Source organism: Delphinapterus leucas, chromosome 7 (genome assembly GCF_059928025.1).
Source record: "Delphinapterus leucas isolate spDelLeu-1000000601 "Yukka" chromosome 7, BTC_Dleu_Yukka2, whole genome shotgun sequence".
Taxonomy (NCBI): Eukaryota; Metazoa; Chordata; class Mammalia; order Artiodactyla; family Monodontidae; genus Delphinapterus; species Delphinapterus leucas.
In genome coordinates this window covers 78,289,405-78,315,874 of record NC_143135.1, presented here as the reverse complement: position 1 = coordinate 78,315,874, position 26,470 = coordinate 78,289,405, and the positions used below count along the sequence as shown (strand labels likewise).

The window sequence follows — 26,470 nt, the reverse complement described above, 5'->3', positions numbered from 1 at the left end:
TCCAAAAGTTTTAAGGATGTGGTTCTACCCATGTAAGATACAATATAACTTTTTATTTTTGTGGAAAAGAAAAAAAAATTATTTTTTTACCTTATTTCCTCTGAAAATTTTCCCATATCTGGCAATCAGAATCTTCCCAGAGCAATTAATTTTCATGTCCCGCTCTAGTTTAAAGAAGTCTTCAGTTCGTGCGTAGTTAACATAGACTAGGTCACCCTGTTGAGATCACGGATGACTTACTACAAGTAAGATTTAATAAAAGAGGTTTTTCTGCGTGAAGACTGTTTCACATCTTTGAAAGAGGTAAGAGACAAGAGTATGCAAGAGGGTCAGAAAAGCATGAGCCTCAGGTAAGAGATTCAACAGAGAAATGAACTTGAATTAAGAAGGCAATTACCTGGGTAGAGACTTATGAGTTAACTATTAAGTTCTGTTTATGTTGATGTCTCCTGTAAAGTGACCATAAAACTATAGAAGCGTTCATCAGAAAAATGCACATAAATATACACACTGCAATTTGGCAGGGGTCAGATATCCGAGGTGAAAAAGCCCTAGATGAAAGCTGTATTCTCTTTGAAGTATATTCACAATAGGTCTTCACACCACCAGGTAAAAAAGAAATGTCAGGTAATACTGCTTTACAGGTCTGGCTTCAGGATTAGGTGAGAGTATTCTAACATCTCGGAGTATCAACATTATCATTTGTAAAATGGCCTGTTAGATTAGATCAGTGTTCTTCACACATTTTTTTTGCTCACCTACTCCCTAGATTATTTTTGAAGAGAAATGTATCCCTCCTTTATTTTTTATTATTATTTTTTGGATTTTTTTAAACATCTTTATTGGAGTATAATTGCTTTACAATGGTGTGTTAGTTTCTGCTGTATAACAAAGCGAATCAGCTATAGGTATACATACATCCCCATATCCCCTCCCTCTTGCATCTCCCTCCCACCCTCCCTATCCCAACCCTCTAGGTGGTCACAAAGCACTGAGCTGATCTCCCTGTGCTATGCGGCTGCTTCCCACTAGCCATCTATTTTACCTTTGGTAGTGTATATATGTCCATGCCACTCTCTCACGTCGTCCCAGGTTACCCTTCCTCCTTCCTGTGTCCTCAAGTCCATTCTCTACATCTTTGTCTTTATTCCTGTCCTACCCCTAGGTTCTTCAAAACCACTTTTAAAAAAAATTTTTAGATTCCATATATATGTGTTAGCATACAGTATTTGTTTTTCTCTTTCTGACTTACTTCACTCTGTATGACAGATTCTAGGTCCATCCACCTCACTACAAATAACTCAATTTCATTTCTTTTTATGGCTAATATTATATTGTATATATGTGCCATATCTTCTTCACCCATTCATCTTATGATGGACACTTAGTTTGCTTCCATGTCCTGGCTATTATAAACAGTGCTGCAGTGAACATTGTGATACATGTCTATTTTTGAATTATGGTTTTCTCAGGGTATATATGCCCAGTAGTGGGATTGCTGGGTCGTATGTATGGTAGTTCTTTTCAAATTTTTTAAGGAACCTCCATAGTGGCTGTATCAATTTACATTCCCACCAACAGTGCAAGAGGGTTCCCTTTCCTCTACACCCTCTCCAGCATTTATTGTTTGTAGACTTTTTGATGATGGCCATTCTGACTGGTATGAGGTAATACCAAATTGTACTTTTGATTTGCATTTCTCTAATGATTAGTGATGTTGAGCATCCTTTCATGTCTTTGTGGGCAATCTGTATATCCTCTCTGAAGAAATGTCTGTTTAGTCTTTTACCCATTTTTGGATTGGGTTGCTTGATTTTGATATTGAGCTGCATGAGCTTCTTCTATATTTTGGAGACTAATCCTTTGTCAGTTGCTTCATTTGCAAATATTTTCTCCCATTCTGAGGGTTGTCTTTTTGTCTTGTTTATGGTTTCCTTGCTGTGCAAAATCTTTTAAGCTTCATTAGGTCCCAGTTGTTTATTTTTGTTTTTATTTCCCTTTCTCTAGGAGGTGGGTCAAAAGGGATCTTGCTGTGATCTTGCTGTGATTTATATCATAGAGTGTTCTGCCTATGTTTTCCTCTGAGAGTTTTATACTGTCTGGCCTTACATTCAGTTCTTTAATCCATTTTGAGGGTTTTTTTGTGTGTATGGTGTTAGGGAGTTTTCCAATTTCATTCTTTTACATGTGGCTGTCCAGTTTTCCCAGCACCACTTATTGAAGAGGCTGTCTTTTCTCCATTGTATATTCTTGCCTCCTTTATCAAAGATAAGGTAACCATAGATACATGGGTTTATCTCTGGGCTTTCTATCCTGCTCCATTGATCTATATTTCTATTTTTGTTCCAGTACCATACTCTCTTGATTACTGTAGCTTTGTAGTATAGTCTGAAGTCAGGGAGCCTGATTCCTCCAGCTCTCTTTTTCTTTCTCAAGATTGCTTTGGCTATTCGGGGTCTTTTGTGTTTCCATACAAATTGTGAAATCTTGTGTTCTAGTTCCATGAAAAATGCCATTGGTAGTTTGATAGGGATTGCATTGAATCTGTAGATTGCTTTGGGTAGTAGAGTCATTTTCACAATGTTGATTGTTCCAATCCAAGAACATGGTATACCTCTCCATCTGTTTGTGTCATTTGTAACTTCTTTCATCAGTGTCTTATAGTTTTCTGCATACAGGTCTTTTGTCTCCTTAGGTAGGTTGATTCCTAGGTATTTTATGCTTTTTGTTGCAATGGTAAATGGGAGTGTTTCCTTAATTTCTCTTTCAAATTTTTCATCATTAGTGTATAGGAATGCAAGAGATTTCTGTGCATTAATTTTGTATCCTGCTACTTTACCAAATTCATTGATTAGCTCTATTGGTTATCTGGTAGCATCTTTAGGAGTCTCTATGTATAGTATCATGTCATGTGCAATCAGTGACAGTTTTACTTTTGCTTTTCTGATTTGGATTCGTTTTATTTCTTTTTCTTCTATGGTTGCTGTGGCTAAAACTTCCAAAACTATGTTGAATAATAGTGGTGAGAGAGGGCAACCTTGTCTTGTTCCTGATCTTAGTGGAAATGGTTTCAGTTTTTCACCAACATTGAGAACAATGTTGGCTGTGGATTTGTCATATATGGCCTTTATTATGTTGAGATAAGTTCTCTCTATGCCCACTTTCTGGAGGGGTTTTTTCATAAATGGGTGTTGAATTTTTTCCAAAGCTTTTTCTGCATCTATCAAGATGATCATATGGTTTGTCTCCTTCAATTTGTTAATACGGTTTATCACATTGATTGATTTGCATACATTGAAGAATCCTTGCATTCCTGGGATAAATCCCACTTGATCATGGTGTATGATCCTTTAAATGTGCTGTTAGATTCTGTTTGCTAGTATTTTGTTGAGGAGGTTTACATCTATGTACATCAGTGATATTGGCCTGTACTTTTCTTTTTTTGTGACATCTTTGGTTTTTGTATCAGGCGGTTGTGGCCTCATAGAATGAGTTTGGGAGTGTTCCTCCCTTTGCTATATTATGTAAGAGTTTGAGAAGGATAGGTATTAGCTCTTCTCTAAATGTTTGATAGAATTTGCCTGTGAAGCCATCTGGTCCTGGGCTTTTGTTTGTTGGAAGATTTTTAATCAGTTTCAATTTCAGTGCTTGTGATTGGTCTGTTGATATTTTCTGTTTCTTCCTAGTTCAGTCTCAGACGGTTGTGCTTTTCTAACAATTTGTCCATTTCTTCCAGGTTGTCCATTATATTGGCAGAGTTGCTTGTACTAATCTCTCATGATCCTTTGTATTTCTGCAGTGTCAGTTCTTACTTCTCCTTTTCATTTCTAATTCTATTGATTTGAGCCTTTTCCCTTTTTTTTCTGATGAGTCTGGCTAATGGTTCATCAATTTTTTTTGTCTTCTCAAAGAACCAGCTTTTAGTTTTATTGCTCTTTGCTATTGTTTCCTTCATTTTTTTTCACTTATTTCTGATCTGATCTTTATGATTTCTTTCCTTCTGATAACTCTGGGGTTTTTTTGTTCTTTCTCTAATTTCTTTAGGTGTAAGTTTAGGTTGTTTATTTGAGATGTTTCTTGTTTCTTGAGGTAGCATTGTATTCCTATAAACTTCCCTCTTAGAACTGCTTTTGCTGCATCCCATAGATTTTGGATCATTGTGTTTTCATTGTCATTTGCCTCTAGGTGTTTTTTTATTTCCTCTTTGATTTCTTCAGTGATGTCTTGGTTATTTAGCAACATATTGTTTATCCTCCATGTGTTTGTGCTTTTTACATTTCTTTCCCTGTACTTTATTTCTAATACCATAGCGTTGTGGTCAGAAAAGATGCTTGATATGATTTCAATTTTCTTAAATTTACTGAGGCTTGATTTGTGACCCAAGATGTGATCTACCCTGGAGAATGTTCCATGAGCACTTGAGAAGAAAGTGTATTCCATTGTTTTCAGATGGAATGTCCTATAAATATCAATTAAGTCCATCTTGTTTAATGTGTCATTTAAAGTTTGTGTTTCCTTATTTATTTTCATTTTGGATGATCTGTCCATTGGTGAACGTGGGGTGTTAAAGTCCCTTACTATTACTGTGTTACTGTTGATTTCCCCTTTTATGGCTGTTAGCATTTGCCTTATGTATTGAACTGCTCCTATGTTTGGTGCATAAATATTTACAATTGTAATATCTTTTTGGATTGATCCCTTGGTCATTATGTAGTGTCCTTCTTTGTCTCTTGTAACAGTCTTTATTTTAAAGTCTATTTTTTTCTGATATGAGAACTGCAAATCCAGCTTTCTTTTGATTTCCTTTTGCATGGAATATCTTTTTCCAACCCCTCACTTTCAGTCTGTATGTGTGCCTAGGTCTGAAGTGGGTCTCTTGTAGACAGCATATATATGCGTCTTGTTTTTGTACCCGTTCAGCCAGTCTATGTGTTTTGGTTCGAGCATTTAGTCCATTTACATTTAAGGTAATTATCAATATGTATGTTTGTATTACCATTTTCTTAATTGTTTTATGTTTATTACTGTAGGTCTTTTCCTTCTCTTGTATTTCTGCCTAGAGAAGTTCCTTTAGCATTTGCTGTAAAGCTGGTTTGGTGTTGCTGAATTCTCTTGGTTTTTGTTGTCTGTAAAGGTTTTAATTTCTCTGTCAAATCTGAATGAGATCCTTGTTGGGTAGAGTAATCTTGGTTGTATGTTTTTCCCTTTCATCACTTTCAATATGTCCTTCCAGTCCCTTCTGGCTTTCAGAATTTCTGCTGAAAAATCAGCTGTTAACCTTATGGGGATTCCCTTGTATGATATTTGTTGCTTTTCTCTTGGTGCTTTTAGTATTTTTTCTTTGTATTTAATTTTTGATAGTATGATTAATATGTGTCCTGGCATGTTTCTCCTTGGATTTATACTGTATGGGGCTCTCTGCACTTCCTGGTCTTGATTGACTATTTCCTTTCCCATATTAGGGAAGTTTTCAACTATAATCTCTTCAACTATAATCTAATATTTTGGCAGTCCCTTTCTTTTTCTCTTCTTCTTCTAGGACCCCTATAATTTGAATGTTCATGCGTTTAATGCTGTCCCAGAGGTCTCTGAGACTGTCCTTAATTCTTTTTTTTCCTTTTTTCTTTTTTCTGCTCTGTGGTAGTTTTTATCACTATTTTATCTTCCAGGTCACTTTTCCATTCTTCAGCCTCATTTATTCTGCTATTGTTTCCTCTAGAGAATTTTTAATTTCATTTATTGTATTGTTCATCATTGTTTGCTCTTTAGTTCTTTTAGGTCCTTGTTAAACGTTTCTTGTATTTTCTCCATTCTATTTCCATGGTTTTGGATCATCTTTACTATCATTACTCTGAATTCTTTTTCAGGTAGACTGTCTATTTCCTCTTCATTTTTTGGCCTGGTGGGTTTTAACCTTGCCCTTCATCTGCTGTGTATTTTCCTGTTTTCTCATTTTGCTTAACTTACTGTGTTTAGGGTCTCCTTTTTGCAGCCTGCAGGTTCATAGTTCCCATTGTTTTTGGTGTCTGCCTCCAGTGGGTAATGTTGGTTCAGTGGGTTGTGTAGGCTTCCTGGTGGAGGGAATTGCGGCCTGTGTTCTGGTGGATGAGGCTGGATCTTGTCTTTCTGGTGGGCAGGACCGCATCTGTTGGTGTGTTTTGGGGTGTCTGTGAACTTAGTATGATTTTAGGCAGCCTCTCTGTTAATGGATGGGGTTGTGATCCTGTCTTGCTAGTTGTTTGGCATGGGGTGTCCAGCAATGGAGCTTGCTGGTCGTTGAGTGGAGCTGGGCCCTAGTGTTGAGATGGAGATCTCTGGGAGAGTTCTCGCCAATTAATATTACAAGGGGCTGGGAGGTCTCTGGTGGGCCAAAGTCCTGAATTCAGCTCTCCCACCTCAAGAGGCTCAGGCCTAACACCTAGACAGAGCACCAAGACACTGTCAGCGACACAGCTCAGAAGAAAGGGGAGGAAAGAAAAACAGAAAAGAAAATAATAAAATAAAGTTATTAAAATAAAAAATTAAAATTAATTATTAAAATTAAAAAGTAATTTAAAAAAAGAGCAACCAAACCAATAAACACATCCATCAATGATAACAAGTGCTAAAAACTATACTAAAGAAAAAAAAATGGACAGACAGAACACTAGGACAAATGGTAAAAGCAAACCTATACAGACAATATCACACAAAGAAGCATACAGATACACACTCACAAAAAGAGAAAAAGGAAAACAAAGAAACAAACAAACAAAATATATATATATATTTTAAAAAGGAAGAGAGCAACCAAATCAATAAACAAAGCTACTTATGATAATAAGCTCTAAATACTAAACTATGATAAACATAAAACTAGAAACAAATTAGATGCAGAAAGCAAACCCCAAGTCTACAGTTGCTCCCAAAGTCCACTGCCTCAGTTTTGGGATGACTCATTGTCTATTGAGTTATTCCCCAGATGCAGGGCACATCAAATTGATTGTGGAGATTTAATCCACTGCTCCTGAGGCTGCACAGAGAGGTTTCCCCTTCTCTTCTTTGTTCACACAGCTCCTGGGATTCAGCTTTGCTTTTGACCCCGCATCTGCATGTAGGTCACCCTCTGGTGTCTGTTCTTCACCCAGACAGGAGGGGGTTAAAGTAGCGGCTGATTTGGGGGCTCTGGCTCACTCAGGCCAGAGGGGTACAGAACGTGGGGTGAGCCTGCAATGGCAGAGGCCAGCATGACATTGCAACAGCTTGAGGGCATCGTGTGCTCTCCCGGGGAAGTTGTCCCTGGGTCACAGGACCCTGGCAGTGACGGACTGCACTGGCTCCTGGGAGGGGAGGTGTGGATAGTGACCTGTGCTTGCACACAGGATTCTTTTTTTTTTTTTTTAACATCTTTATTGGAGTATAATTGCTTTACAATGGTGTGTTAGTTTCTGCTTGATAACAAAGTGAATCAGTTATACATATACATATGTTCCCATATCTCTTCCCTCTTGCATCTCCATCCCTCCCACCCTCCCTATCCCATCCCTAGAGGTGGTCACAAACTACCAAGCTGATCTCCCTGTGCTATGTGGCTGCTTCCCACTAGCTATCTGTTTTACATTTGGTAGTGTATATATGTCCATGCCACTCTCTCACTTTGTCACAGCTTACCCTTCTCCCTCCCCATACCCTCAAGTCCATCCTCTAGTAGGTCTGTGTCTTTATTCCCATCTTACCCCTAGGTTCTTCATGACCTTTTTTTTTCTTTCTTAGATTCCATATATATGTGTTAGCATACGGTATTTGTTTTTCTCTTTCTGACTTACTTCACTCTGTATGACAGACTCTAGGTCCATCTACCTCACTACAAATAACTCAGTTTCATTTCTTATTATGGCTGAGTAATATTCCATCGTATATATGTGCCACATCTTCTTTATCCATTCAACTGTTGATGGACACTTAGGTTTCTTCCATGTCCTGGATATTGTAAATAGAGCTGCAATGAACATTTTGGTACATGACTGTTTTTGAATTATGGTTTTCTCAGGGTATATGCCCAGTAGTTGGATTGCTGTGTCATATGGTAGGTCTATTTTTAGTTTTTTAAGGAACGTCCATACTGTTCTCCATAGTGTCTGTATCAATTTGCATTCCCACCAACAGTGCAAGAGGGTTCCCTTTTCTCCACACCCTCTCCAACATTTATTGTTTCTAGATTTTTTGTTGATGGCCATTCTGACTGGTGTGAGATGATATCTCATTGTAGTTTTGATTTGCATTTCTCTAATGATTAATGATGTTGAGCATTCTTTCATGTGTTTGTTGGCAATCTGTATATCTTCTTTGAAGAAATGTCTACTTAGGTCTTCTGCCCGTTTTTGGAGTGGGTTTTTCTTTTTTTGTTACTGAGCTGCATGAGCTGCTTGTAAATTTTGGAGATTAATCCTTTGTCAGTTGCTTCATTTGCAAATATTTTTCCCATTCTGAGGGTTGTCTTTTGGTCTTGTTTATGGTTTCCTTTACTGTGCAAAAGCTTTGAAGTTTCATTAGGTCCCATTTGTTTATTTTTGTTTTTATTTCCATTTCTCTAGGAGGTGGGTCAAAAAGGATCTTGCTGTGACTTATGTCACAGAGTGTTCTGCCTATGTTTTCCTCTAAGAGTTTGATAATGTCTGGCCTTACATTTAGCTCTTTAATCCATTTTGAGTTTATTTTTGTGTATGGTGTTAGGGAGTGTTCTAATTTCATTCTTTTAAATGTAGCTGTCCAGTTTTCCCAGCACCACTTATTGAAGAGGCTGTCTTTTCTCCACTGTATATTCTTGCCTCCTTTATCAAAGATAAGTTGTCCATATGTGCATGGGTTTATCTGTGGGCTTTCTATCCTGTTCCATTGATCTGTATTTCTGTTTATGACACACAGGATTCTTGGTGGCTGCAGTAACAGCCTTAGCATTTCATGCCTGTCTCTGGTGTCCTAGGCTTGTGCCCATCTCTGGAACTCATTTAGGCGGTGCTGTGAATCCCCTCTCCTCACACACCCTGAGGTCTTTTGACTCTTTGGCAGTTCCAAACATTTTCCTGGACTCCCTCCCAGCTAGCTGTGGCACATTAGCCCCTTTCAGGCTGTGTTCATGCAGCCAACCCCAGTCCTCTCCCTGGGGTCTGACCTCCGAAGCCTGAGCCTCAGCTCCCAGCCCCACCTGCCCTGGCAGGTGAGCAGACAGGCCTCTTGGCCTGGTGAGTGCTGGTCGGCACCGATCCTCTGTTCAGGAATCTCTCCACTTTGCCCTCTGCATCTCTGTTGCTGCGCTCTCCTCCATGGCTCTGAAGCTTCCCGCCCCGTGCCCACCCCCCTGTCTCCACCAGTGAAGGGGCTTCCTAGTGTGTGGAAACTTTTCCTCCTTCACAGCTCCCTCCCAGTGGTGCAGGTCCCATGCCTATTCTTTTGTCTGTTTTTTTCTTTTTTCTTTTGCCCTACCCAGGTATGTGGGGAATTTCTTGCTTTTTGGGAAGTCAGGTCTTCTGCAAGCATTCAGTAGGTATTCTGTAGGAGTTGTTCCATATGTAGATGTATTTCTGATGTATTTTTGGGGAAAAAGGTGATCTCCACATCTTACTCCTCCACCATCTTGAAGGTCCCCCCCCTTTATTTTTTTATTTTATTTGTTTATTTTTTGTGGTACGCGGGCCTCTCACTGCTGTGGCCTCTCCCGTTGTGGAGCACGGGCTCCGGACGCGCAGGCTCAGCGGCCATGGCTCAAGGGCCCAGCCGCTCCGCGGCATGTGGGATCTTCCCGGACCGGGGCACGAACCCATGTCCCCTGCATCGGCAGGCAGACTCTCAACCACTGCGCCACCAGGGAAGCCCCCCCCCCTTTATTTTTAAGTTGACATCTGAAATTTTTTGTCATGTCTTTAAGTTGTGGTGAACAATGCAATTTCCAGCACATTACAAATATTAACATTTTTAGAAGCAGTCTTGCCTCACTTTTTATTTATATCCAAAGGAATTTAAATATTGTAATGATTTTTTATTCAATATCATCCACTTTAAAACCACACTCTTCAGTCAGAATTTTATCATCGCTTTTTCTCCTTGAAGTTGTATTTGCCCCTTTCCCTAAAGCATTTTACTCTAAAGTAAAATGTATTTGTGCTGGACACCAGTGTGTTGGTGTCGATTCCCCTTCACTGAAGATGTTCTTGCTCCTGCTGCAGGGCAGGCTTTCTGCAGGCAGCCTTCAGGAGTCAGCCCCTTGCTTACGATCAGCTACAGACAGCCACCTTGTTCAAGGTCATGCCCCTTCTTAGGATGCACATGTTCAATGACTGATCAATGTGGGAATATGAATACCTGGACATCTTTGTCCAGCCCAGGACAATCCTGAAAGGCTATTCTGACTCCAGAGCTGCCCATTGGGTCAGCTGAGGCTGTCCTTGAGCTAGCATTGAGGGGCAGCTTCTCCCTCTGCCTACTCCAGCTTCCTTCTCCTCCCTGCTACAGATACTGATCCCAAGAGAACATTCCTTAATAACCATCTAGCATGCTAAATTCCATTTCAGTTTCTGTTACCTAGAATCTGGGTATATTTGCAAGTCTTTTATTAATCACTGCCAAACTTGCCTTGATTAAGAATGTGTGTGTGTGTGTGTGTGTGTGTGTGTGTATAGTGCTTAAAAATATTTATTTCCTATGACAAGCTGTACATGTTAAGAAAATTCTTCAAGAGTAATTTACTATTATAATTATTAGTAGTATCAGTTGAGCCTAACAACATCATTACAAACTTTTATAAATAATACATACCTAAGCATAAAATTTTACTTGAAATACAACTTTTAGTGCTATGGGATGTTAAAACATTAGGTCACGGATCTACGGATGAATAAATTACTTCCAGAATGAGTCAGGACTCACTCTGTTTTATTTACATTTCTTGTTTTTAGACAAGTTCTGAGAAACCTCAGGATGGGGATGATAAAAAATGGAATTTCCCTATATTATTTAAACTCTTTCCAAGTTACAGCTCCTAAATCTCACACTGATCTTTTATCCAAGTTAATTCTAATGATACCAGCTGGAAACTCAATTAGGCTCATCTTTAATTTTGTTCAACTATAAACCATTTGACTTGCCAAATCTTTGTTACCCAGCTATTAGAATCTTTCACTATTGTCTCTTTGTTTGGAGCCCCAGAGATTTTTTTTACTACTCAGAGATATTCTTCATCTTGTTTTAGGATGAATGAGTGATGTCTCTCATTCATAAAATAAGAGAAAAATAACTGTAAATAGGGAGGTGGAGACAGAGTACTAGCGGGACCTCACCACGGGCTAGTTCTCAATTCCATGAAAGAGTCCACTGAGAAATTGATGATGCAACTGATTTATTTAAAACGATCCTATGTCTGCCTTTGGAAAGTCTTCACATACCCTAGAGTTTGAAGTCCCTATCCTACACGATTTCTGATATCCTATCATTTTATTTTGGTTATTATTTTCCTCTTTAACTACATCTCATAACATGTGCACAACAAATTTATAACATATTGACATAAGGTTGTTTCCAAGCTGATTTTAGGATTCATTCCACAAACTAGTTGAGGGCATATCATTCTAGGAATTAGGGATACAGCAAATCCCTGTCCTTGAAGAAACTTACATTCATGTGGAAAGCAGAGAGATAAGATAATAAACAATAAAATTAATAACTAAGTAAATTGTATATTATATTAAAAGGTGATGAGTTCTGTAGAAAAATTCAAAAAAAAGGTTTAAATACAGTAGGCAAACAGGGAATTTGTACTGTACTCAGTTGGGTGCAATTTTCAAAAAAGGGAGAAAGTCTATTGAGAAGGTGACATCTGAATCTTTGCTTCAGTAAAAGGATTAGTTTTAGCTATTACTTTTCCTCCTAAGACCAATGCAATATTAATGCACTGTTGATGATAGCACTGTATGTCTGATTTATAACTGTTAGTCTTCTCTGGAGCTCACTCTTATACTACTGTGAATACAAAGCCATTAACCAATTTGGTTTCAGTGAATTTTGTTTTAGTGTAAATGTTCTACTTGAAATTTATTCATATTTAATATCACCAACTTTGAGAAGACTACTTCTTTAAATGTCTGTAAATTGTGGCTATCTTTTAGTAAATCTGCACTCCTCACAAAGCAAATTATGATGGAGAAGGGATTGGAGAAGATATTAGTTTGAAAATGACAGTAAACTTTGAAAACGAAAACAAGCGTGGACAGATAGGCCCTCTCAGCACTTTGCAAATGCAAGTTGTCACTGCTAGTTAGAAAAAAATATTTATTTTCAGACAATGACCTTCTTGTAAAATTTACACTGTACCATTGTTCTATAACTGGGAACAAATACAATCTTGCACTGTTAGCCTACAATTTTCCATTTCTTTTAAGCTTCCATCTTCCTGCTCTTGTTAATAGAGACAGAATTGGGACGTGAGACCAGTGGTTCTCAAACCATGGATCTTGAACTAGCAGAATCAACAATATCTAGCAACTTGCTGGAAACAAACTCTCAGGCTTCACCCAAGACCTACTAAAACTCAGGTGATGGGAATCATAATCTGTGTTTTAAATGATTGTTTATAATTTCCTTTGCTGTGCAAAAGCTTTTAAGTTTCATTAGGTCTCATTTGTTTATTTTTTTATTTTTTTCATTTGTTTATTTTTGTCTTTATATCCATTTCTCTAGGATATGGGTGAAAAAGGATCTTGCTGTGATTTATGTCATAGAGTGTTCTGCCTATGTTAGGTGCAAGAGGGAGGGGATATGGGGATATATGTATACATATAGCTGATTCACTTTATTATACAGCAGAAACTAACACAACCTTGTAAAGCAATTATACTTCAATAAAGATGTTTAAAAAAATAATGAATGAGGAAATTAATGAAGACCCAAAGTGTGAAAACATAAAGAGAACACTGGACAATATCACAATTAAAGAATCCTTTTCAGTAAAAAGCAACATAAATAACATGAACAAATATAGGTAAAAACTTAGGAGAAGCTGTTTGCAATATCTAAACCAATAAGAGATGAATAACTAAAATATTTAAGAAACCTCTGAAGTTAATAAGAAAAAGGCCAGAAACTCAACAGGAAAAGAAGACTATAATTAATCATTTCACAGAGCAAAAACACAGCATAGCTAATAAATATATTTGGAGATGTACAATCTTATTTGTAATAAAAAATGTGAATCAAAATAAATTAAAACAACAACAAAACAATTAGATGGGCAAAATTTAGAAAGTTACATAACTTCAGCCATTGATGAAAATGTGAGGAAAAAGGAACACTCATACAGTATTGGAGGGAGCAGTAAACTGCTACACTCTGGACAGTGTGAAATGAAGTATTCCCTACAAACCAGCAATCCCATACCTGGTTTAGTTTACACAGAGAGCCCATACGTGAGCATATTCACTCCAACACTGTTTGTGGTAATTTATGCCACTAAGAGAATGGATAAGTTACATGTGGTGTGCATGATAACATGGGATAACATGCAACAGTGAAAAGTAACAAACTACTCTGACATAAAGCAATAGATTAAAAAAAAAGTTGATTGAAAAACAGTAAGAGACCAAGTAAGACCTAAGGTATAATATTATTTGCGTACATTTAAAATACACCAATCACAAAATTAAGGCCATATTTTTGTAAGAATACATACACTTCTAAAAGTATAAATACATTAGAGTCAGTGGCAGGGTGTAGTGGAGTGGAGAAGAGGAATGAGATTGAAAATAGGGATGAGAGATGAAAGGAAAGAAATTAAATTAGGGATCTTACATGGACCCATGATGGTAATGTGCCTTACCTTGAGGAATAAGTCTAGGTGACCTCAGGACACCTGAGTTGTAAAATATACTATCTCTTCATTCCCAATTTTTATATACCTTATTTCTATGTCATGTCAATTATGAAATAATTATAGTGATTATAAGCATTCTATTTATGTGCAAATATTTAGGGAGAATTTTTCTAATACTGTTCCCTTAACTATGATGTTAACTACTCATTTGAAGTAAATTTCATACAACCAATAGAAAATATTCTATTCTAAGTTTGTGAGAGTTTTTAAATTATAAGATAATCAAATATTCAAAACATTAGAAAATAATAAAAATAGTGTGTTTTTTAACTTTACTTATTAAAAAACATGGCATTGCCAAATATTAAATCATCCTTATGTTCTTGCAATAAATTTTAACTAATTGGTGAAGATAGAACTTTAAATGTCAATTCAATTCTAAATGTAAATTTTTTACTTAGGATGTTTCTGATGACAGTCAAGCCCTTATCTCCCTATTGAGTGACACTTCAATAGGCCCAATTGTCTATTAGCAACTTCTTGGAATATATCCTAGGCACCTCAAACTCAGTATGTCCAAAACTGAAGCTACTTAATGTTAAATATTATGGTAGGAGACATAACATTTTAAAAGACATTAATAAATTATATTCAACTCTTTCAAATTTAACTTTCTTATAAAAAAACAAAGTACTATGCAAGAATCTGGGGATTTACTGTAAAATCTCAGTGATAGTTATACACACTGCTTTATTCTTTTTTTTTCGGTACACGGGCCTCTCACTGTTGTGGCCTCTCCTGTTGCAGAGCACAGGCTCCGGACACGCAGGCTCAGTGGCCATAGCTCGCAGGCCCAGCCGCTCCGCAGCATGTGGGATCTTCCCGGACTGGGGCACGAACCCGTGTCCCCTGCATCGGCAGGCAGACTCTCAACCACTGTGCCACAAGGGAAGCCCCGACAATGCTTTATTGAGTAAACCACGTAACATTTTCTAAAACGGACATTCGTACTCTTCAATTGAAAATGGCAACAATTTCAAATTCTCATTCAAGTTCTTTGAAAATTAATCCAAGTTATACAGTGGTAGTAAGATATGCAGTATTTTCATACAATGGAAATTACTTGGCAATAAAAAGGAAAAATCTACTGATAAATGCAAAACATGTGAATTTCACAGACCCTATGCTTAGTGAAAGAAAATAGACACAAATGATTACATGCTATCAATTCTATCTATATGAATTTCTAGTATACGCAAAACTAATCAAAGGTGGCAAAAAAAAAATCAGAAGAATGATTGCCTTGAGAGTGTGTGGAGTTGATTGAGAAGGGGCTCAAAAGTACTTTCTGAAGTGATAGTAGTATTCTATATGTCGATGGGGTTTGCATTACACAGGTGTATGCATTTGTCAAAAGTCCATAAATGTACATTTTGGATTTCTCCATCTCATTGTAGTAAATTTTATCTTAAAAAACACTATGAACACAAAATAGTATGTATTCCTTTTTATTACTAAGAAATTCTATTTCTTAAATACTAAAAAAGGTGAATTTGGATTACATCAAAAACCTCCTTAATACCCCTTTAATTATTGCCTGTATGTATAAGGAAGTTCTATTTGTTATTTCTATTTTATTGCATGCATTTTTACCTCTGGCATTCCATGTGGAGAAAAGGCACTAAAAGGTGGAACAACATCTGAAACATTTTCATATCCTGGAGGAGGTGGTTCAAATAATGATGTGTTGAAAATCTAGAGAAACAAAATATAATAATCAGAGGCAAATCAGGTAAAGTTTCATTACTATAACCAAACAAGGAAATGTGTACTATCTCTTTCTGTCAGTAGATGGTTAATGAAGCCTTTGGTATTTTAAAGATACAGATCAAAGAGCCAGCACTGTGCTAGAGGCTATGAGGATTTCATGAGATGAATAAACTTAGAGACCCTTAGAGGATGTATAAGCACTAGCTTTTGATTTAGAAGGAAAACTTTAATTCCCAAATAAAAATAACAGCGTACAATATTCTTAGTCACTTATAAAAATGCTAAGATAATTACTTGGGAGCAAATTAAATGTTAAATTCACTTTGAACCAAATATAATATAATCTTTCAAGTGTATCATTGTCATTGTTAAGTAGGAATCAATTTTTTTTAGGTTCCAAACCACTACCTCTAAAAGAGAGTGCCAAGCTACAGGAAGAAGAAACTGACAGAATTCCAAAGGGAAATAAAAATAATCCACCACTATAGTGAGATAATCTAACATTCCTTTCCCAGCAATTAATAAAGATTGCAGACAAAATAAGACTACATCAAGGATAAAGGCGATTTTAGCCAAACAATTAACAAACTTGAACTAATGAACAAATATAAGATCATTAAACTCAACAACTCAATACATTTTTTCAAATAAACACAGAACATTTATAAAAATTGACCACATAATAGGCTATAAAGGAAGCCTCAACAATTGCCAAATGACTAGTGTCATACAAACCACATTATCTGATCACAATGTAGTTAAGTTAAAAAATCAGATCAAACCGATAGTGGAATAACTTTTAAATTTGGAATTTAAAAAATACCCCTAAATAGCTCCAAGGCTCAAAGATGAAAACATAGAAATTAGAAAATATTAAGATATTAATGATAACTAAAACACTTCTCCAAACTTGTGAGATCTAGTTCAAGTGGCTCTTAGAAGGAAATTTATGGTTTTAAATACTCATATTAGAAAAGAAGAAAGCTTGAACATCAATAAATTAAGTATTCAACTGAAAATGTTACAAAGAACAGCAAAATAGACACCAGGAAGCTAAAAGAGGAAATTATATTAAGTAAGAACAGAATTAATGAAACATAAAACATATATACAAGAAACGATTGCCAAAGCTGAAGGTTTATTCTTTGAAAATACAGGTAAAATTGACATATCTCTGTCAATGTCAATAAGAAAAAAATATAAGGTAAGCACAAATAAATAATATTAAGGGTTGAAAAAAAGTCATATCTATAGATGTCACACAGATTCAAAAAGGTAATAAGAAAATACTAGGAAGAACTATGCCAATAATTGAAAACTTAGATGAAATGGAAAAATGCATTTTAAAAAATTTATTAAAACTGACATAAGGATGCATTTTTTAAAATCTAAATAGTCCTATAACAATAAAAAAAATTGAATCAGTACTTTAAAATCTCCCACAAAACAAAGTACCAAAACCAACTGGTTTTACTTTGAGATTTAAAGTAAAAGATTGTTTAAGTATAACACAACGTTTTCAGAGATTAAAACTCAGCTCATTTGATAAGGCAAGTCTAATCTAGAAATTATGCCCCAATAAGCAAATTGCAGAAATACAGGCCAAACATGCTATGAATATAAACTAAATATATATAGATATATGAGTTGAAAACTCTACTACTGACTAATATTACAAATTTCAAAACTGTGAGATTAGTCTAATATTAGAATATCATTTAATATAATTATCATTGTGAAAAAGAAAAATTATACGCTCATCTCAAAAGATATCCAAAAAAAAGAAAAAAAGTCCTGATAAAATTCAACATAAATCCATGACAAAAAGTCTTAGTAAACTTGGAAAGGAAGTGAATTAACGTAACCTGACATAAATATCAAAATTAAGGTGAAACATTAAAAACGTTCAAGTCAAGGACACCTGCTATCACCACTCATTTTTCATGTTAAAATATAAGTCCTGGTCCGTGCAGTAATGCAAAGGGTTGTGGGAGATGGGGAGTGACTCTGAGCTGACATCATATTGTACTGACTAGAGCACCAGTTGCCTACTTCTGATGCTGATAGAACCTAAAATGAAACCAAATCAACTACTACTCTTCAAAAATTCCCATATCTTCCATCTTTCCTATAATTTTTCTGTGGTCCACATAGGGTACAAATGCAGCTGAATCACTGGGAAAGATTATAAGAAAAACTATACTAAAGTGCAATAAAAATCCATCTAGAGAAAAAGTCATCCCATCAGCAAGTCTTTCAGCCAAGGAAGTACTCAAGCTCGTCTCACTTGATTTGCCTTTACGGTAATCTTCAATTTTACAACACCACTGAGCAGGTGGATTTTACATCAAGTTTATGAGTTATTCCAACAACTAGGAAAAGTTTCTTAAGGTAATGGAAAAGAGTCTTTTGGGTGACTTTATCAAAGGTAGACAATACACCAGTGAGCACTGCTCACTATACAAAATTCACTAATATAGCCTCACATTATGTATTCTGAGTATAACTAAAATAATTTTGGTTTACAAATTTCTATTTACTTTTTGTGACATAAAAAAGGCAATATATATAGTTAAATCCATATGGCACGTTATCCTTACATAAACAAAGATACAATAATGCATATAGTATTAAAAATATTTCTTGCAGAATCTATAAAGTGCTAATCATATTTGTTGCCTGTGGGAAGGGGAACACCTCTGTGTCGTGCAGGAAAGTAAAAGTTTGCAGTTTACCACATAGCTTGGCTATGAATAGTCACAATAATTAAACTGGGAGATGGGGACACAGTAAAAGAGCATTTGTAGTTGGGGTGAGAATAGAGCTGAACTGTCACAAGGTCAAAAGATAATGCCTGAATCTGAAACACAAGCAATGCAAGCATGTCATTTAAAGAAACAGAAGTAAATACCAAAACAATCAACTCAGTGTTGAACAGTGATTGCCTCAGGGAAGGGGGATATAGAGGGGCCCTTTGGAGAACTGTGTGATTCTTTATGTGCAGGTAAAACTTGGGTAAAAATAAAAATGATTTAATGATATAACTTCCAAAAAAGTTAATAAGCTTTTGGTAGCTAACACCATTCAGGAAAATCTCCAAAATGAAACGTCTACAAGATAGGTTTATATTAACTGACAGGCTTTAGAAATTTCGTAAGTGCTTATAATAGCAAAAAGAAACAATGAAATGAAATAAAAGCAAAGGTACAGTCAAAATTGGAAGTGAAGAGGAAGGAAAAAAGAAGAGAATTGAAAGTTTGCTATTTTCCTCATTGCACACAATTGCCAAATTTGATAGAACAAATTTGGTTTAAGTATGTGTATTTTTTTAACATCACCAATATTTTATTACATGATTAAATAATCTTCTTAAATATACATTTAAAGACCCCTTAATACTTAATTATATAGATATGCCCCTGCTTATTTAATAAAGGTTATGGGACCATAGGAAGTATATCAGTATTCCCCATACCTACCTTAAAAATATTTTTTAAATTTTGAAATAGTTTGATAATATTTTTAAGAGTTAAACTGTATTAACTACTATAATTGAAAATAGGGAATATGGAAACTTTCAACTCATATTAGGAAATTTAGCATGGGATTACATCACTGACTGTAAAACAACATATTAATCATTAAGAAGAGGCTGATTCATCAGTCAATAAGGGGAGGTGATTAAAAATTTATATATACTTAAATCACAGGACATTTTTAGTTGACTGATCAAACTGGACATATCTGAAGCTATATGCAATTTAGAAGGCCCAGCTAACCAAAGGACTGAAAGAAGCTATCCAGAGTAAAAGGGGCTACTTTAAAATGGTAGCTGTAAGGCAAATAGGGATGAATATTGAGTCATATTTGATGAGCTTTCATATTGAATATATATCGTGATAAGAAATACCTCAATTTCTTGTATTATCTTCTTCCCCAAGTTCCCTAACTAGCAAAGAAGATTGTAAATTCTTTAGTGTAGATATAATTCTATAGTATTTCTCTCCAAATTCCCCTCCTTCCAAATGACCACACCCAACTTCTGGGCACAGAGCTGAACACATGATCATATGAGATTTAATCATTAAGTACCAATAAAAACCTGCTAGCTCAAACAGCACTTCTCTGAATTTTCTAGCATCTTCAAATCTGTGCATGATCTTTTATAGTCCAAACCTTTCAAAAATGTATCAATTTAGTTGCTTAGAAGTTTACTGATATATCATATTTTATATTAGTGTACAATACTAAAAAATAGAAAATAGCAAGTGTCATCAAACATCAATTTTTCACAATCTTTCCAACATCACATAAATTCAAACATCATAAGAAAGAGTTGGCACCAGTAATAAGATTATAAAAGGCATCATTCACAAGTGTCAATATTGATTTCTATCAGTATTTGGACATGGTAGAGGGCATTCTTTCACATAAGGTATTTTGAAATAGTAGACCAGGGGGGCTTATTTCTTCTTTCTTTCTTTTTACCTCATTTCCATCTTCATCAATTATTGAGATGTAGTTGGGATGAGTCTTATTTGGATAGGACAACAGGACATCATAATGGGATAATTCAACAGAATCTAGGCCAAATTCTTTCCACTGAGATTGAATTTGCTTTGCAAGCTGAAAGTTCTGTTCTGTTCCAGCTAAATGTGGTATCCGTGTAAAATTACTGTTGAAAAAAAATGGAAAGTGGTTAGAAATTTTTAGTCAGACTTTATCTTAAATCAACAACCAAATAAGGCTGATTTACATTAAAAAATATTTTGAGGTGTTATACATTAGAAAAGCAAAGTGGGGGCTTCTCTGGTGGCACAGTGGTTGAGAGTCGGCCTGCCGATACAGGGAACACGGGTTTGTGCCCCTGTCCGGGAAGATCCCACATGCCGTGGAGCGGCTGGGCCCTTGAGCTATGGCCGCGGAGCCTGCGCGTCCAGAGCCTGTGCTCCGCAATGGGAGAGGCCACAATGGTGAGAGTCCCACGTACCGCAAAAAAAAATAATAATAATAAATAATAAATAAAGGAGAGAAGGAATTATATATGTTGCTAAAAAAAAAAAAAAACCCTCCCCTGAAAGCCACCTGGGATTTCTGGTCTTTTGAACATAAGCTGTCTGTTCTCCCTATTTGACACCCTACAGTAAATGCTGGACTCCTTCACCTCAACCTGGTGTCAGTAGACTGGCTTTGCTGCACAGCAGGCTAGCAGACCCAAGTTTGGTTAGGTAACATTATGAGTGAAGTTCCTGGTAAAACTTTTGTCATTACCCACCAAGATGCAATGGTGTTCCATGATCAGGTTTAGAACCCACTCATTTGGAGCAAAGTTAATCCTGAAAATGATGAGTAGGAGAAAAGATTTGTTTCCAAGGATAAATAAATCAATTGGCTACAAAATCAGTGTATTACAGGTTTTGCCACTAACTTGTTGTGTAATCCTGGCCATGTCTTCAATTTCTCATCCATACATGGGGAGAATAGTGCTACCTCACTAATTCACAAAGATCTGAGGCTCAATTAGACAACTGCTAAGAAATAGAAGTTCGTTTCTTTTTTTTTTTCATCAATTGAGAAGTGTGTCACACTGTCTTGATTCTATTAGAATATCGAGCTATTTTCTAATAAGAAAAATAATTTACAAATTATGCAAAATGGACAACAACATGTATTAACAAAACAAATAGGCTCATACATCTCTGTCTGGCTAGAAAAGTTTATATATGTTCCAAGTATCATTATGTTATCTCAATTAATAAAGGGAGCTATTGGTATTCCTGTTTTCATACATTGCATCTGGCTTACAAATGCACAGTGCTTGGAGAAGTTAGATGACTTAAAGACAGCCAGTGAAAGATGGAACTGGTATTCAAATGTAGATCAGTGAAAGCTAAGACACTCTTCTGCAATAATCTTGTCTTTCAGAACTGGGTGGAGAAGGAAATTCCCTCTAAAGACATGCAAAATAGTGAACAGATCTCAGAATTTAACTAGATGTTACAAAACAAGAGGGAAAACATAGGACAACCTTGCACCCCTAGGGAGACTGAAAAGGCAGCCCCTACTTAACCTCCCCCCAGCCACTATTGAGAGTCAGGTGACTTAGAAGTAGTAGAGGATTTTTAGTAGTAAAGCAAAGGATTAGAAAGGGGAACAAGACAGAGGATCTGAGGCTTTAATGACCCCTAACCTAAGGGTCTAAATAGACTGAAAGCACTCTGATGGACAAATGGCAAATTGGAATTCTGGAGAGTCCAGGAGGCTACTGGAGGTTCTGTGGTTCTTGGAGGGGTGAGTGGGGGGTTCTGTTAATCTCTTTCTTTTGTTTGTTAATGATGAAAACCCTTAAGTTCTAAACAGTTAGAGGAACTTGGTCAAGGCCACGGAGAATAAGCAAGAAGCTGACGGCCCAGAAAGTGAGCTAGAGGCAGGCATTCATTTTATTTCCTTGCTAGTCACTCCATCTCACAGGTTAGAAAAGGAAAAATGAAGCAGAGGCCGCACCCCTGTCTAGGAGTGAAGATTATATCTCGCCAGACTTCCACTTTTATTATACCTATTATACATATTATAGTGAAAGAAGTGCAAGAGACAGAAGGATTTCCACAAAATTTAAGCTTCTGGGTCTCTCACTTGAAATGGCCCTTCCAAAGACATGATAGGTGCCCTAGCAAATTTTATTCATAGTTTTAATTCTATCATAATTAAATAGACATATGTGTTTGTATGACTATGTGTATGTACATCTATACATATATATATTTACTTGACTGTTTTTACATAAAATTATAACTTGTATTCACTAAGGAGTCCTTTAATCGTTATCAGGACTTCAAGTATGTCACTTTGAAAAAGCTAAGTATTCCAATCAATTATTCAATAAAAGTGTTTTATTTTTAGTTGCCTTGCAAATACTTTTTAAAATTTACTCATTTACCTCTTTTTCCCTACACCAGGGATAGCTATTTCAGGAAATAGGGAGCTGGTTTTTACACTAGGTCGCACATATGCTCTCTAATTTCATGCTCCTCAGAGCAATATCACTATCCCCATTTTATAGAGTTGAAAATGATGGCTCAGGAAGGTTAAGTATTCACTCAAAGTTACTTTAATATCAGTGGGCGAAGATGGAATTTAAACTTGCGTATGTCTGACTTCGAAGTCCAAAATTTATTCTTTTGACTAAAATATACTATCTTCCTCTGAAACAGGAGTCAACAAACTATGTTTCACTGACCAAATCCAGCTCACTTCCTTTCTTTGTACAGCCCACAAGCTAAGAATGGTTATCACATTTTAAATAGGTGAAAAAAATCAAGAGGAATAATATTTTGTGACATATCATTTATATGAAATTTAAATTTCACTGCCTACAAATAAAGTTGTATCGAAACTGTCACACTTATTCAACTACGTATTTACTATCACTTTTTTGGTGCTACAATAGCAGAGCTGAGTAGGTGGGACAGAGATCAGCTGGCCTACAAAAGCTGGACCTTTACAGAAAAAGTCTGCTGACACCTGCTTTAAAACATCTATCATGATAAAGTTCAGCTGAAGGTACAATCCTCTCCAGATGAAACATGATACAAGATCTTCAGTAATAAAACCTTTTTAAAAAGTCAGTTTCTGTTTATGAAATATTGGATCAAAACTTCTAAGCAGAATAGTAAACGTTTAAGTATATGCTTACTACAGGAACGTCTTCATGTTCTCTGCTTTCAACTCATCCAAAAATGCTTTCTTCACATTATGCTGTGGAATGTTAGTAGCTTCACTGGAGGATTTTATCAACCATCCTGTAAAATACAAACAAATATAGGAATGAGATATGAGCTTATAGACAGGGCCTATCTTTCCTTATTATTGTATTTATCATATATAAAACATAAATTATCAATGTCCTCTGGCATTAACTGAGATTTTCTGAAGTTTCATTGCTCTTGCCTACTTCCATTGGAAAAAAAATCATGCAGACAGACTTAATTACAAATCAGTTGCATCATATTTTTAAATCCAATTTCAATAAGTATTGCTGTTATTCTAATAAATGTTTTATGAAATTAGCACTAAAATTGAAGATGGTTCAACTGATGGGAAAAATGAAGGCAAAAAGGAGATCCACCTTCTTTCTCCTTAAAGCTTCTATCCCCAGTGACGACACCTCTGCTGACCCAGAATAAGCATTTAGTAAATGTTTGTAATGAATTAATTATGAGTATATTTCAAGTACATAAATTATCTCAAAGAGTTGAAGGCAATTCAGACTTGTAATTTGTTCTGGTTCTGAAACTAAAGCAAAATATGCTTAAATATTTTGTGCTTGCAGTTGAAGTAGGCTTCAAAACTTCAACTTCAGAGAGCTACAGTGAAACTCCAATTCACCCAACATCTCTGCAAGACACACAGTGAACACAGAGACTAGAGCAATGGTTAGCCAGATCGCGTAGAGCCATTAGCCCTGGTAGTTGGCTTCGTGACATAGTTTATTTAGATAAATGATATGATCTGTGCATAAAATGGTTACCGAAATCATTCAGCTAGCTTTCATGGAGCTTTCCAGTTAGTAATCACATACACGTTACACACATGCATATATACATGCTTATTGAAATAAATGGTTGGCAGCAAATGGAAATACAGTTCCACCAGTATGTAAAATAAAGGGACTTGGATTAGACTGTAGGATAAGGGCACTCGGAGGATGGAATGCTTGAATCGAGATCTAAAAAATGAGCTGGATAAAGAGGACGGAGGCCTGTGGGAGGCAGGGAGCAGAGAATCCTAGGAAAAAAATTAACAAATATTAATAAAGAACCCACAGCCATTGAGCAGTGGATATAAGGATGGGGCTGAGGGCAATACTGGGACGAATAAAATGCTTTTAAAAGATGCAGAAGATCTTAATGCTCATGCTACCGTTGCCCACGTTGTACAGCTGAGAAAACTGAAACTCGAGTAGAAGTGTGGCCTTAACGAGCACACTTATCTAAGCCCCACAATAACCCTAATATCCACATGCTAGTTATGAGCAGAGTGTGGCTCAAAGGTTACACAACAAGCAAGAAGAGGCTGAATTTGAGCCACCTTAGTTGGTCTATGCCCTGGTCTTCTAAATCCCAGAAAGGGGACCCAGAATTCAGAGTAGGGCCGAACTACCAGGCTATACCTTAACGCTAGTCCTGTGCATTAATGTCCAGTTAGAAGCATCTCCTCACAAGGAAAGAATTTTGAAAAAGTGCCAATACCCCAGTACTGTGCCAGGAGCTTTAGATGCTATTTCGTTTACGATTCCCACTAAGTTACAGATAGTATTCTTACACAGGTTGACAAACTGTGGCTCAGAGAGACCTCGGTAACTCGCTCAAGGCCACACAGAAGATGCAGAGTTAAAATTAGAATTTAAAAGAGTCTCAGCGAATCTGTGCTGCCCCCTGGTTTTCATGGAGAGTTGGGTTAAGTCTGCAAATCAGTACACAGGGGAAAACGCTCAAGAACTGCTATTAAGGATCTGTTCAGAGCACTGACAATGTCAGCCGGTTAACTCCTAAATGTTCCTCTTTATTTACTCCCAAGGACCAAAGAATGAGAGAATAGGGCTCCCACGCAGCAGTGCCCTGAGTTCTACCTACTCCAGGCACAGGCACTAGATAAAGACCCCAAACAGGTAAGAGTCGTTTCTGGCAAAGCTCCTTGGACGACCTAGCAAATGCCCCCAGAGATCCGGCGCTCCTGCTAAAACGTACCGATTGCTCGCAGGGCCTCAGCAGTTGGAACTTTCTCAACTTCAGTTTGAGTCTCTCCGTTCTACTCCTTACCCTGGGTGACTGTCCTACAGAAGCCCGTCCAGGACCCAGCTGTGCACCGCCCCCAGCAACTCCCACCTAACTCGCGGGTGCTCGTCCCCACTTTCCCCCACCTCCCGGGAGACCAGCAGCTGGCCCCACGCAGCAGCTGGCCCGGGAGTCCCGCGGACCGCCGAACAGCCGGGTAGGCTCGGGGTTGTGCGTGGCGAGGGCCCCCGTACCGAAGAGGAAGCCGAGGACGAAGAGGCAGGCGGCCAGCACCAGGGCCCCAGCGCACAGCCAGCGTGGGCGGCGCCAGGCGACAAAGGTCGAGTCCGTTTCGCGCAGGGGATTCCACATCTCAGCGTGTGGCCGGCGGGGCCTCCGGGGACCGGTGCCTCTGCGGTGGCCACCCTGCTGCCTCGCGGGTGGCGGGGCAAAGGCTTCCTCCTTCGAGGGCCGCTCTTAGCAGTTCTGCAGCCTAGAGTCCACTCCCAGCCCATTCCACTCGAACTCCCAGGGCACTCCCAGTTTCTCCGCCCCTGAAAGTATTTCTAGTTTACTCTCAACCAATCCCGGAGAGCAAGAGGCAGCATCAGTCCCCAGAAGAAGAAAACCCGGCCCCTTCGGCGGGGTGCTTAAAAAAAAGTTTACTTTGAAAATTTCTAGCCCTTATTTTAAAATAAAAGGAAAAGAAGGAAAAAAGGGAAGGAGGAAGCAAAGAACAAACTGTTCTCCTTTCTCCACTTCCAGACCACAATCCGATTCACAAAGAGAACACTAAGTACCCCGTAATTCAATAGAACGATCCTCTTTTGTCTGTCTACGAAAATGCATATTCCAGGCAGGTTGGTAGACTAAACTGTTCCTGAAGAACTTTTTTCAGATCCAAAATCCTATTAAATACTATTATAGCCCTAAAAGGAGTAAAATCAAGTAGAAAACGGTGGTGTCCAGTTCTGGCACTGCTTTGGATATTCAGGGAGTGAATTTTGGTGTCAATGCCAGTTACCACTGTGCTCTTTTTCCTAATGAAGATCATTTATACTTATGAATTATTAGGGAATTATTCGTCCCT

At 37.2% G+C, this 26,470-nt stretch overlaps 1 protein-coding gene across 1 annotated transcript in view; it reads right to left on the bottom strand.

Moving 5' to 3' along the window:
* The window catches only part of FOLH1 (folate hydrolase 1), a 63,821-nt gene extending 37,815 nt beyond the window's left edge, over positions 1–26,006 (bottom strand). The window contains exons 1-5 of the mRNA XM_089915463.1: positions 25,635–26,006; positions 23,301–23,406; positions 20,096–20,282; positions 15,491–15,592; positions 91–216 (exon numbers count right to left, since the gene is read on the bottom strand). Of these exons, the coding sequence (XP_089771589.1) occupies positions 91–216; positions 15,491–15,592; positions 20,096–20,282; positions 23,301–23,406; positions 25,635–25,752 (639 nt within the window). The 5' untranslated portion in view covers positions 25,753–26,006. The remainder of the gene's footprint in view (positions 1–90; positions 217–15,490; positions 15,593–20,095; positions 20,283–23,300; positions 23,407–25,634) is intronic.
* Positions 26,007–26,470: the final 464 nt, after the last annotated feature.